Source organism: Typha angustifolia, chromosome 13 (assembly GCF_048772165.1).
Source record: "Typha angustifolia cultivar Huaian chromosome 13, ASM4877216v1, whole genome shotgun sequence".
Classification (NCBI taxonomy): Eukaryota; Viridiplantae; Streptophyta; class Magnoliopsida; order Poales; family Typhaceae; genus Typha; species Typha angustifolia.
Window position 1 is genome coordinate 14,221,394 of NC_133251.1, and position 12,342 is coordinate 14,233,735.

Sequence of the window (12,342 nt, forward strand, 5' to 3'; positions counted from 1 at the left end):
ACATGTTTAAATTTATAAATCTAGCAATAGTAACTCCAGACTAACCTTTTTTTGTTCTTTTTTTTTTTTCAAAAGCAGGTCAGTCCACTGAATAAATTATACTATGTAAAACATAATGACTCAGATATAACAGTGAAAGAATGGTTGCATCAAGTTCAGCGGAGTTATTTTTTTCCCTTTTATTGGCTTCGTTTTGCTCAATATGATAGCAGCATATGCATACTTGAACTCCTGAAAATTAAGAAGGGAAATATGCATGCATGTCAAAAATAATCATTAATGAACCTAAAAAGATTACCTTGAACGACACATCAAATAGCAATAGTATTAACAGATGAAACTTTCCTGGACATTCAAAAACATTACTAGACAAGCTGTAACTCTGTTCATTTGTTCAGTAAACATCAATTAGCCTCATTTCAGTAGCTGAATATATCAAAGAGAAGGTAAAGTGATCGAGTGTAATAATTGTAGTTTTCATCAAAATATTTGCTCCTTGTTGGCTTGAGCTCAAGTGTAATTGTAGTTTTCATCAAAATATCACTCTTTGTCGGCTTGCGCCGAAGTATGGGATGGATATCTCCTAAACATGATATCATCCCATGTGCTTTGTCCATCAGTAATCTCCTTCACAACAGAAGCTACCTTATCAATCTCCACCCGGATCTGCTCTTTGCTGTCCCTCTCCCGGATAGTCACACTTGTGGTGGAGTCCACAGTTATTGCTAAAGGAACGCCAATCTCATCTGTCCTTGCATACCTCTTCCCTATGGAGGTACCTGCATCAAATACCAAACAGCAGAGAATCGTACTCAGTTAACCATGATCCTTATCCATATAGAAATTACATTAAGAGCAGTCTAGCGTTGTTAAGGTAATCCTATATAACCATGCTATCATCCTAACAGTCCAATCAATCTTTCTCATGTACAGTGAAACACACGTATCCCAGAGTTTCTTTACTTCTAATTTGGAAGTTATATGCTGTGGAGTTCCATGATCAACTTGTCAGTTGTCACTGGCCAACACCACGTGGTTAAAAGGTTGATACTCTAACAGCACTAAAAGGAAGCCCATTACAATATTGTTGGTCGGCAAGAAACCTATCCGAAGATGCAGCCAACAGAAATATCATAAACGTTTTTCTCACCACAGAAGCTGTGCTGATGGCACTTAAAATGAAAAGAAATCACAAGCAACAGCCCTTTTAGCTTGTCTTTTTTCAAATTTAGAAGCTTAGTTCCATCTATTCAGCTAATATAGGCATACCTGTAATGTCTATAATATGTGATATCCCAGCTGCTGTCAGTGATCTGTCAATAATTTTGGCCACATTATCAAACTCTTGATTTTTTATCAGAGGGAAAACAGTGCACTTGATGGGAGCTACAAGGGGTGGGAAACGGAAAACATTCAATTGCTCATCTTCCGCTTTGCTTGGTCTTGTGTAGAAAGAATGCTCAAAAAGGCAGTAGATTATCCGTCCGATACCAAAAGATGGCTCAATTACAGATGGAGTGAACACCCTTTGATGTTCCTTCTTCCTTTCTATATTGATCGACACCATGTTTTTCTTTATCACAACATCTTTACCAAGAGTGCAGACATGGAAGTCAACCTCCCCTTTAGACTCAAGAGTGGCTTTCATCTCCAACGCCTCTTTTTCACTCATGGCCTGTCCACAGGGCTAGTGAGCATGCATTATAAAGGAAAAGATTTATTAACCAGCTTTAAAAGCATGGTACCTCCAATGCTTCAACGACCATCTTTTGACTAGCCTTGAATGAAAGACCTAATTCTTTCTTTGATGGAACTATGACAAGTTTCTGTTCAATGAAGAAACAGCTATGTGTGAGAATAAGCAAGACAGCATCTATACCAAAGAGAGGGGATGTAACAAGATTTTAGTCAACACAAAAACTTCATTTAGTTAACTGACTGGAAAATGTAACAAAGCAGAGAGACAGAAAAAGTTAAAACCTACCTCCACCTCTCTAGGTTCTGCAAACTTCTCATGAGCGACCAGAGGAACCCCACTTTTATCCTATCAAACAAAATAATAGCTTAACAACTTTCAGATCACAAGAGCCTAAAACATCTTGGTTCAAACAAAAATAACTAATAATAGGAAAGTAACCTAAAAGAAATTGGGTTGGCAGCTATACAAAAACAAACACAGCAAGACTACTATTTAGCTACAACTAAAACAGAAGACAGTGAATAACTCCCAAAGAGTAGTAGAAAATAATGCTCAAATTAGTAAAAAAATTCACATTGGAAGAAATTCATCATAAACTGTAGCGGTCTACAAACATGAAACAACATTCTATTTCAGCATTCTCTTCTAAGCTAATCAGAAAAGACAAGGTGTGTCAAAAGAACACGCACAGATCATACTACCTTTCAACAAAATACTCCTGAATGATCACAATGATGCTTTCAGCATTACACCCTGTTACCATCATGGAGTTTGGTCCTTGGACTAACTCTACGTCCCAAAAAATCTTAAAATTGGCAATAATATCTTGTCTTTATGAGATGCACGAAGCTCATTCATTCTCTGTCTTAAGCATAGATGTCGCTCAAAAGCACAAATGACACACTTAATAAGGCTGCCAAGTACCAAGTACATATTTCTTCCAAAACTTTATGAACGAAATGTGTATCAGGCACATGATCCAAATAATAGAATGCAAGTAAAGGTAAAAGTCAGAAACTAGTCAGTCATAGAGCTTTTCTTTTTGTCGAGATAAGACTTACAGAATGAGCACGTAAATCATAAGCTGATCTGTCAGCAATTCCCACACACTCTATCCAGCCATAGGAACACTCAATCTCGGCATCCCAACAGTCTGCAGCATAGTGAGCCATTTCATTTGGCAGATGCTGCCTAAAGCGCAAGCGGTCCTTGTCTATTCCAAGATGTGTTAAAAAAAGATATACCCTCCCTATGAAGTAGCCAAGTGTTGCATTGTTCACAGTTCCCTATCAAAAGAAAATCAAAAGATATAAGAAAAAAGAGCAGGAAAAAAGTAGGTAAAATCTGATACAGCATAACAATAAAACAGCCAGAGAATCCAACCATTGAAACTGCTTCACCAAGGTTCATTGACTTGGCTGATTCCCCTTCCAGTTGTTGCTCCCTTGGAAACATCAAGAATTCCAAGTTAGCAACATCTGCAAATTTTGGGTGGGATTTGTCCTCAGGATCTACAAAGTGCTCAATCTCAGCCAATGTGAACTCGCGCACTCTCAAAAGACCTTGACGAGGTGAGATCTTGTTTGTCAGAAATGAATAAAGTTAGGTCAGCAGTTGAACCATCATAGGAATGACATCTAAGCTATTTAATATATCACAGGTCATACAACACGAAACTTAAGATATCCAAACGAATATAAATGTTCTTCAACATATTAAAGAATAAAGTGATAATCTCAACAAAAGACAATTTGAGATAGCCACATTTATAACAATATCTTCAAGAAGAGAGCTAAAATATGACAGCAGTCTTCTCTGATCAATTGTGAATGTTATGGGTGAAAATTCATCACAAGCCTATTAGATAGTGGCAAATCTATTAGGTAGCTGCTTTTCTTTGATGAATACGAATTCATATATAGACAGTAAATGGAAAATAAATTTGGCAAAACCTTCCAACTAATTTGAAACTCAAGGTCATCTATTATACCCTAGCACTGCATAAAATGCTAAGGTGGATACATAGGTGGGCTCCTCCTAAGATGGGTGCCCAGATTCTGAGGTGTTAATGATGCACCTAAAGACCATTCGTGCAAAGAAGTGAAAGAAAGAAAACTGACAGAGCTACACCTCATTTCTGAAGGCCTGGCCGATCTGAGCTGCTGCAAAAGGAAGCTTGTTGCCATTGTAATAGTACAAGTCCTTGAAGTTTACAAAAATTCCCTGTGCAGTCTCTGGCCTCATATACCTAAGATAAATCAGCAGAACATTTAGTATCACAAATAGAAGACAACCAATTAATGATTATATATGGTATTCATATTATCTCACCCTGGACTTAATCCAGAAGGACCAATAGAAGTCTGAAACATGAGATTGAATGGATAAGGATCAGAGAGTGGGTTCTTGGTATCAGGAGCAGTGATACCATACTCCTTGAGCTTACCACCTAATTCTTCTGCAGAAAGATCATCCAACACTGCCAGCACATGCTTGAACTCAGCAGCCTTCTCAGGCGACAGCATCAGATCCTTCTCAAGCTTCTCTTTGCAAAAGTCCTTGAGTAAGTGGTCCGCCCGGTAGCACATTCCTGTCTTCTCATCCTTCACCATGAGGTCAGTGAACTTATCCACATGCCCGGATGCCTTGAGGACCACCTCTGGGGTCACACAAGGGCAATCCACCTCCAACATATTCTCTTCCAAAACAAAATGCTACAATCAAAAGCAATGGATCACCCTTACAATTAGACAAATGCCACAGAAGAAAATATGAATTACAAGCTGAAATTTGTAAATTTTCATCAAATTGTGAGAACCCATCAAGATAGGAGCTAAATTACACCTGGCAAATAGAGCGTTAAAAAGAGAAAAAAATATCTATATTTCTTGGGAATTTTAGCAAAATATGAAACTCCAATCCACTCTGTGGCGGACGATGATCAATTAGAAACTTCTTTCACCTGGCGCCAGATAACTTTAATTCTTCTTAAATTTCTTCACAAATAGTAAGAACCAATCAAATTAGTAGCTAAATACACCCAGAAGACCAATAATGATCTGATCATCGTAACATAAGAATAAAAAAAAAAAAATCTTTACCGAGAAATAACAACAATCAATTCAGAAGCATCTTTCACCTGGCGCCAGAAGGCAAGAACGTTAGACTTGACGGCGCAACCCGGCGGACCATAGTCGTAAAGCCCCGCAACGCCGCGGTAGATCTTAAACGAAGGGATATAGAACAGCCTCCTCTCTAGAGTATTCACCACGGCCTGCCGAAACGCCTCCCGGCTTCCGACGCCGTCGCCCCCGTTGCTGGTCACGGCGACCTGGAGCCGTCTCGCGGCGGAACCTGCCTCGGTCTTGAGAGCCTTGAGAGCCTCCACAGCTGCATCGACCTCCGCCGGAGCGACTCCTGGAGTGGACTTAAGGACACGAACAGCGTCTGCCTGGGCATCGGCGGCGGCCTGTTTCTCGGCGAGCGCTCGCCGGAGGGAGTCCTCAGAGGCGGCAGCCATGGGGGAGTAGCTTCGGTTCAGGAGTAGAGTTAGGGTTTTGGATGGGGTAAGGGTTCTGGAAATGATGGCGGAGATAAAGAGGGAGCGGAGAAGCATAAAGGAATGGAAACGAGAGGGACGTGGGAGAGAGAGACACGAAAATATCTTTAGGTAATAAGAGAAAGATAACAGCCATTGGATTTAAGAAATGGACGGATAAGATACGACATAGTGGTGATCCGAGTCCGGGAAATGAGACTCAACCGTAACCGTCCGAAATAAATGGATACCATTGGAGGGCTTCAGATTAGATTCTCTCTCACAATCTTAGTAGTGGGAATGTGGAAATTGTCACACCAAATAAGTATAGATATATGTATATGTAAAAGAGTACTACTATGCTAACAAACAATTTACAAATATTCGACAAACTAGCATTACTCTATGTAAAATATGTGATTAAGTCTATTTTTTAATTTATATTAAAAATATACAAACTTCCCAACCATTGAAACAAATAGATCACCCAATTATAGCATAGTTGGGTGGGTTCTTAAAAAAAAATTTAGCTGAATTAGTTCGAATAAACAGCACAACGGCTTGGAGTATTAAAGAATCTATTTATCGCTCTTTTTAATAAAAGAGCTGATCTAACTATTTAGCCCATTATTTGTTGTTACGAGGCTGGAGTATTTTTGTATTACCCCGTAGGTTCTTCGACGATGAAAAAAATGTTAAAATATTTATTCATGCCAACCAATAATTATTTATTTGAATAATTTGAAAAGTCGATCGAATATATTTCTTATTAATCTAATAGTAGTTTTTGATATTTATCCAAAGCCAGCAGTTTAATGAGCCATGGTTTTATTAAAGTTGATGCTAAAGTTAATGACTCAAGGAGAAGATATAGTTCTGTACATTCACCTAGTGCTGCTCACGTGGTCTTCACATTAATTCTCTGATGGCAAAAAGCCATATAGGCATTAGGACAATTCACATGCATTATAGTCTTCTCTCACTATCTCTGAAAAAGGCTTCGAAAGAGGGCATGATAGTGTTAGAAAGAGTATTTATTTGAGCTAAACTTTAATCTACTGTGCTATTGAAGGCATAGTTATGCTTTCCGTCTTGAGATCAGTATAGAAGCATAAGCAATTCTTTAACTTGGAATAAGATAAGGATGGAAATATCCATGATCAACTTGAATCTTATCACCTTTGCTCATTATTTATCTACTACTAGACAGATAACTATTGTAGGATAAGGATGAACAGAAGTAAAGAAGAAAGTAAAGTATACACTTGTTTCTAGACTCTCCTACATTAAGCTTTTTTTGGTACCCACATGCATGCAGTGCTGCACCCAGTTACTCTCCAAGATGACTCTTGCCTTCTCCTTGAGTCTTTGATCTATCACATTGCGAGGAGCCTGATACAAAAGTTTGCAGGTCAAGATGATCATCATCACTGCTCTTGAGAAGCTGTGCATAGTGTGCAAGGTCCGGGAACTCAGCAGGGGCTGCAACTGGATCTGGAAGTGGAACTGGAACTGGAACTGGATCTAGATCTGGATCTCTGCGGCATTCGACTCTTTCGGGGAAGTTAAGCTTGGCTTTGGAGCCTTTGAACATTAAGGCTGCGGCGTCGTAGGCCATGGCGGCCGCCTCTGCGGTGTTGAACGTGCCAAGCCAGACGCGGGCCGCCTTCTTCGGGTCGCGTATCTCAGCTGCCCATTTCCCCCATGGCCTTTGCCTCACTCCTCTGTAGTGCTTTCTTTGTTGAGTTCCTTCATGCATTGTTGCTACTTCTTGTAAGAGATCAATTGCACCATTGACATGGACACACACACAAACATATATATATATATATATATATATATATATACACACACACACATACGTCTAGAAGTGCTGTCCTTATATTTTGATAGATGTTCTTGTATGTTTACTCATCTATTTTTTGTATATATCGTAGCTCTTACTCTGGATTTAACAAATTTATGAATTATTTTCCAACAAAAAGATCCCTAGTCAACCCTGAACGGTTGGAACATAAGACATGACTTGTTGTTGATGTTGATGATTAGGCTTGCATCTGACATTCATACTTGTTATCAACCATGGAGAAATAATTCACCTACTCATTTATAAGAAGAGAAATTGATGCTATAGTCATGTATACTTGGCTGTAAAGGAAAAGAGATCGAGCAAACTAGCATTATTGGATCATAGTAATAATATTAAAAGGCTAGAGATATATGAGCACATATAATAGGTTAATATGTACCATGCTCCTCAACTATCTGGCTAGGCTCCCTTGCACCTGAGCCACCCAGAGGCGATATTACCGGCGTCGGGGCCTCGATCACCGACCGTTCTACTTCTCCAAGATTCATTCCTTCTCCTGACTGACTGGAGCTGATGACATGCTTGAGGGCTGACACCATGGCATAATTTTCACGCTCGGCAAAAGCCGACAAGTACGACGGAAACTTCTGCTTTCCTTTTCCCTTCTCTGCATCAGGAGGAAGGTTTCTCTTCCCATGCCTTTGATCCACTTTTGAATCTTTTAAACTGCCTCAATAGTCCATGACTATACTAATCAGATAGCAGTAAGAAGCAGCAGCAGTACCAATATTAGTCCTAAGAAGAAGCAGAAAGAAAGGAAAGAGTGGAAGTGATAAGGATGGAATAGGTGGGGCTGGAAGTGAGCTTTTGTAGATATATTGACTTATAAATCATGAATTCTTATAATATTTTATTTGTAACTTTTTTTTTTCTTTTGTGTTTATCCTACACATGTTTATCTAACGGAAAATTAGATGAGGATGTATCACATATGTTTAACAAAATTTCCAGGCAATTTCATTAAGATTTACCTCAGTAATAGCTAGCCTGATTCATATCTTTTTCTTTCTGAAAATTATAACTAGTTGTAAATAAGATGCAACTATGCAAGAGAGTATGGATAAGAACTTGAAGCCTTAAACAAGTTTAGACGATTAGATAGGGAAAAAAAGAAGAAACAATCACAAAGCTCACCTATAAATCCTTTATTAGTTACTAGTGTTCTTGGTGCTTGATCTTGTTCCTGTGGGCCTTCACCCATATAGCTTGGCTTGGTTGTAAACCTTATCCAATTGTGACACGTAAATGCTGAGAGGTGTGGAAGTGTGAAGAGTGAAGACCAGGTAAGGCTCAAAGCTGAGACGTACACTCTTGGAAACTGTTTCTTTTAAGCAACAACTCCTCCAACCCTCGTGAAAACTTCCTGGAAGTTCCACAAACTGTCACTAGACAGCTCAGTATCTCTGAATCAACTCCACAAAGCTCATATAATTTATAGCTGATGTTCTCATGTTCATTAAAAGACCATTAGGAATAAATTATAGTGGTTTAAAGCCCAAGAGCTTTTCATGATTACACAGTAATTAGGCATAAGATATGACTCGCAAATAGGTGGTCGCCTTAAACTAATGGAGTCCCTGTTTTACTTAGTATTCTTTGATAAGCCCTGTCTCAACGCCTACTTACTTTAGATCAGAGTAGTACGAATCTAATATTCTCATTCTAGAATGGCTTGGTGAGTTGGTGAGGAGCATAAATTGAACTTTTTTTGTTCTGGAAAACAACAAAAAGTTATTGTAATCTGAGATCATAATTCTAAGCATGCGTGACACTGTGGAACTGAGTCTGCAAAGCACCAACAGTGACGTAGGCAAGAGATGCCCACCTGAAAGCATTTGCAATGGATTGCAGATAGTCTCCTTAAGCTTTCAAGGTATGATTGTATCAAAACTAGCAGCAAGTTGAGATCACCAATGGAACTCCTCAAACCACAAGAGCAGTGTTGTTATATGTTTATATTGTGATTATCATAAACATAATACTGATTAGTGTTATATGATGCAGTGATAAGCATTCTGGGAATGATAAACTATGGGGAAGAACATTCCAAAATCAAATTCTAACAAAAAGTAAAAAATAAAAAAAAAAGCCTAAACTTTTCAGAAGAAATAAACCCAGAGACAGACTGCAGCAGCATAGATTTCATACTGTAAGACTGACTACTAATGTACTGTTTAATAGCTAACTGATTTAGAAAAGATTTTACTAACAGAGGTGGCTAAATACTATCAAAAATGATATACCAGAATCAGTTAAGGGAACATCTATAAACTGCCGGTTGAATTTATGACACAATCAGAAGCTAAAATGTTTGCTGACATACAAAGAAAGATTAATTAGACTATCTAACTAATCCATGAAGAAATAATGTTTCAAAACTATTAATAGTACAAAAGTCTGCGTATACCTTGAGTTACAATCTAAACTCACAAAAACAATCAGGCAAAGCAGAACCCCTGCCCATCACAAAATCCTCTCTGTGGGCTTCCCACATAGCCTTCGCTAACTTCTCTCCTCTCAATCCCTCCGCAGTGCACTTCGAATAGGCTCTCCTGCTCAAAAGTAATGTTTTGTAAGACCCTTTCAATGCTCTCATTGCTGCGACCATCTTGTCCATATTACCAAAATAAGTAGCAACATAAGCATCACTATTTAACGAAATGTAGTAATCAAGAGCAGCTTTAGTGTTTCCGTGCATCTGAACAAAATCTTCACTAGTTAGGAGAGAGGATTTAGTATAAACATTTCTATAAACAGATGATAAGCCTTCTATTTCCATGAGACCATCTCCAGCTGCCAAATAGATGGTTGTACTTGTAGGGATGCCCAGGGCTTGAAGAATAAATGCTGTTTCATTTGGTGTTAAAGGACATTTGCCACGATTCCTCCAAACACGAGCAGCATCACCTGTCCATGGTTTCCTATCCCCACGTACAGCTTCAACGGCATCCAAAGATGTGGAAGAGAGACCTGGATATATGCATTGGCTGTAGGCTACCATGTCTGGTTCAAATCTCAGATGAAGGGATAGGAAGGGTTTGGGTATGGTTTCCAGAAGCTCAATGCCTTTGACTTCCAAAGCCTTATTAAGGTGCAGCGCTTCATAACAACCACGGCAGAAGGAAGCTTTAGCATGCAGAGGATACCTGCAGCATCAGGTAAGATGACTGAGAATAGGAAATTATTCAATCAATTTTCTGGTAAACTTCGTTATATCATACTTATAATGGTCCCGACATAAATCATAGCTAATGATAATGAAAGCCAGGAGAAGTTCAAAATGATGGAACTCTAAACTGAATCAATCCAAAAGGTCAAAGAAAAATGAACAAGAATGTTTCCTCAATGATGAGAACTGTGACCCACAATTTCAGTTAGAGAGCTGGGAGAAGTGCAAGATGAACACATCATAAAATCCATGAGGCCATCGATCATGTAGAACTGCTTGGTAAGTGAAGAGGCATGCAACCATGAAAAGAACCATCCTTGAAGGAAAGCAGATAGCTCAATACCAATTCTATGCCTAAGGCACTAAAGAAATAATCTGAAATCAGAATGTTCAAGATTGCTTCTGGTAGTATAGCTTGCCAGTTTTGACAGTTTCCTGATTTCTCCTGGTTTCAGTTTTGCCAACATCAGGAAGCCTATGAGATGACACGATTATGGAAAACAATGGAAAGAATTCAAAGCCTATTCACAAAGAGCAAAACTATAATGTTGAGCAAGCAAATCCATTTTGTTTGTTTAGAAATAATACAATAACCACATAAAGAAATTGAAAATAGTTAAGAAGTACATTACCGATGGAATAAATTGATGCCATATTACGATTGAAATAAAGCTATTATGAGTAAATCAGAGAAATATAATATGTTAAAGATCTCACGTTCAAACAGTACCTATCTCTTCTTTGACTCATAGCCGGTGTGATAGATATGTAGTGATGTTCCAGCAGAGCAGGAAGCACCACCTCAACATAGTCAAACTGCCCTTTTCGCTTGCTGCAATCTACTCTAAATGGCTCTCTAGATGCAATTTCTTCTGGTAACTCCTTCACAATTTCCACAAAGCCTTTCATTTTCTCGATAAAGTAGTCCACATCAAAAACATCTGCAAAGTCACTGACACAAAGTTCTAATCAGCACTAACCTCTACCGACCACAGTTCTTCTAATATTGACTTCACTTATTATACCTTGATTCGTTCCAATAAGCAGCAACTTCAAATTTCGGCAGCACCATAGTTGCATTTAGCAAGCGCGCGATCCCGATTCCATCACACAACTATAAAATTACCATAAAAATATCAACTTTCTTAATCTAAAATTTGCAACAAATTAATCAAATTAGTAATCTTACATCACGTCTCATTTGATTGAGGCCGCCGTAGCAGTCGATCCTGATGTATCCGTTGCTCTTCGCCGGGAGAGCTGCAGCATATCAACAAAAGGAAAAATCTTCTGCAATGAAATGAAGCCATTTTGACAAGGATTCAGAAGAAACAACAATAACCAAACAATGGTCTAACATTTCCGATCCTAACCCTAAAAACTAGATATGGGTTGGCGTCCTAACTTACCGGATAGAGATTCGCTCTTCCTCCACCAATCGCATGGCCTCCACTCGAACACCCTGGGGGCGCTCCAGATGAGGGATTTCTCCTGCGAAAAGACGCTGTTTTGAGGGAAAAAAATATTAGATCTAGAGAGAGAAAGAGAGAGAGAAAGAGAGAGAGAAAGAGAGAGAGAGAGAGGCTTACTCGAAGGAGTTGGGAGAGAAGGGAAAGGGAGAGGAGTGAGAGAAGAAGATGGTTAAGAAGATTAGAGAGGGGAGGAGAAGGAATAGGAAGAGGTGCCTTATGCGGTGATGCCAGGGGATCGACGACATCGCGCTGCGCGTTGCGATTTAGTCGCGGAATCCACAGAGAGACATATATATGTGAGGATCCACGAAGAGAGCGAGCTTTGGGAGATGAAAATTTAATTAATTAAGCAGAAAGCTAATATAAACAATTTGCATAAAACTCCCCGTATTTAAAAGAAATTATGATCTGAACACTTCCTTTGTTTTACCAAAGAAACATATCATAATTAAGTGTTATTGTGCCTTTTTACTATTTCTTTTTTTTATTTATGTAATCTAAAATTGGTATCGAATATAAAAACTGGTTATTATAGATTAAGGTTATAATTTTTAAAGTTAGATTGAAGTATTTGCTATGAACATTCATAAGTTA

The 12,342-nt window shown here is 38.7% G+C and overlaps 3 protein-coding genes across 5 annotated transcripts; all 3 read right to left on the minus strand.

The window, feature by feature from the left end:
- Nucleotides 1-294: 294 nt before the first annotated feature.
- LOC140773372 (glycine--tRNA ligase, mitochondrial 1-like) lies at nucleotides 295-5,309 on the minus strand. Its single transcript, XM_073115886.1, has 9 exons — nucleotides 4,839-5,309; nucleotides 4,031-4,413; nucleotides 3,830-3,947; nucleotides 3,083-3,277; nucleotides 2,761-2,985; nucleotides 1,985-2,044; nucleotides 1,746-1,826; nucleotides 1,270-1,675; nucleotides 295-779 (listed from the first exon to the last, which is right to left on the minus strand). Exons 1-9 carry the CDS (start codon nucleotides 5,217-5,219, stop codon nucleotides 541-543), a joined length of 2,088 nt encoding a protein of 695 aa, XP_072971987.1. The 5' UTR covers nucleotides 5,220-5,309; the 3' UTR covers nucleotides 295-540.
- Nucleotides 5,310-6,343: 1,034 nt separating this feature from the next.
- On the minus strand, nucleotides 6,344-7,911 carry LOC140773087 (ethylene-responsive transcription factor ERF114-like). Of its 2 annotated transcripts, none has more exons than XM_073115452.1 (2): nucleotides 7,487-7,911; nucleotides 6,344-7,001 (listed from the first exon to the last, which is right to left on the minus strand). In XM_073115452.1, the coding sequence occupies exons 1-2, from the start codon at nucleotides 7,644-7,646 to the stop codon at nucleotides 6,568-6,570; spliced, it is 594 nt and encodes a 197-aa protein (XP_072971553.1). In that variant the 5' UTR covers nucleotides 7,647-7,911; the 3' UTR covers nucleotides 6,344-6,567. The 2 variants fall into 2 exon arrangements, with proteins under 2 accessions (XP_072971553.1, XP_072971554.1); XM_073115453.1 differs by having other exon boundaries at nucleotides 6,344-6,986; nucleotides 7,487-7,908.
- Nucleotides 7,912-9,359: 1,448 nt separating this feature from the next.
- LOC140773086 (O-fucosyltransferase 13) lies at nucleotides 9,360-12,047 on the minus strand. 2 transcript variants are annotated; one of them, XM_073115450.1, is made up of 6 exons: nucleotides 11,866-12,047; nucleotides 11,686-11,780; nucleotides 11,466-11,536; nucleotides 11,302-11,390; nucleotides 11,007-11,228; nucleotides 9,360-10,253 (listed from the first exon to the last, which is right to left on the minus strand). In XM_073115450.1, exons 1-6 carry the CDS (start codon nucleotides 11,991-11,993, stop codon nucleotides 9,521-9,523), a joined length of 1,338 nt encoding a protein of 445 aa, XP_072971551.1. In that variant the 5' UTR covers nucleotides 11,994-12,047; the 3' UTR covers nucleotides 9,360-9,520. The 2 variants fall into 2 exon arrangements, with proteins under 2 accessions (XP_072971551.1, XP_072971552.1); XM_073115451.1 differs by having other exon boundaries at nucleotides 11,466-11,566; nucleotides 11,866-11,910.
- Nucleotides 12,048-12,342: the final 295 nt, after the last annotated feature.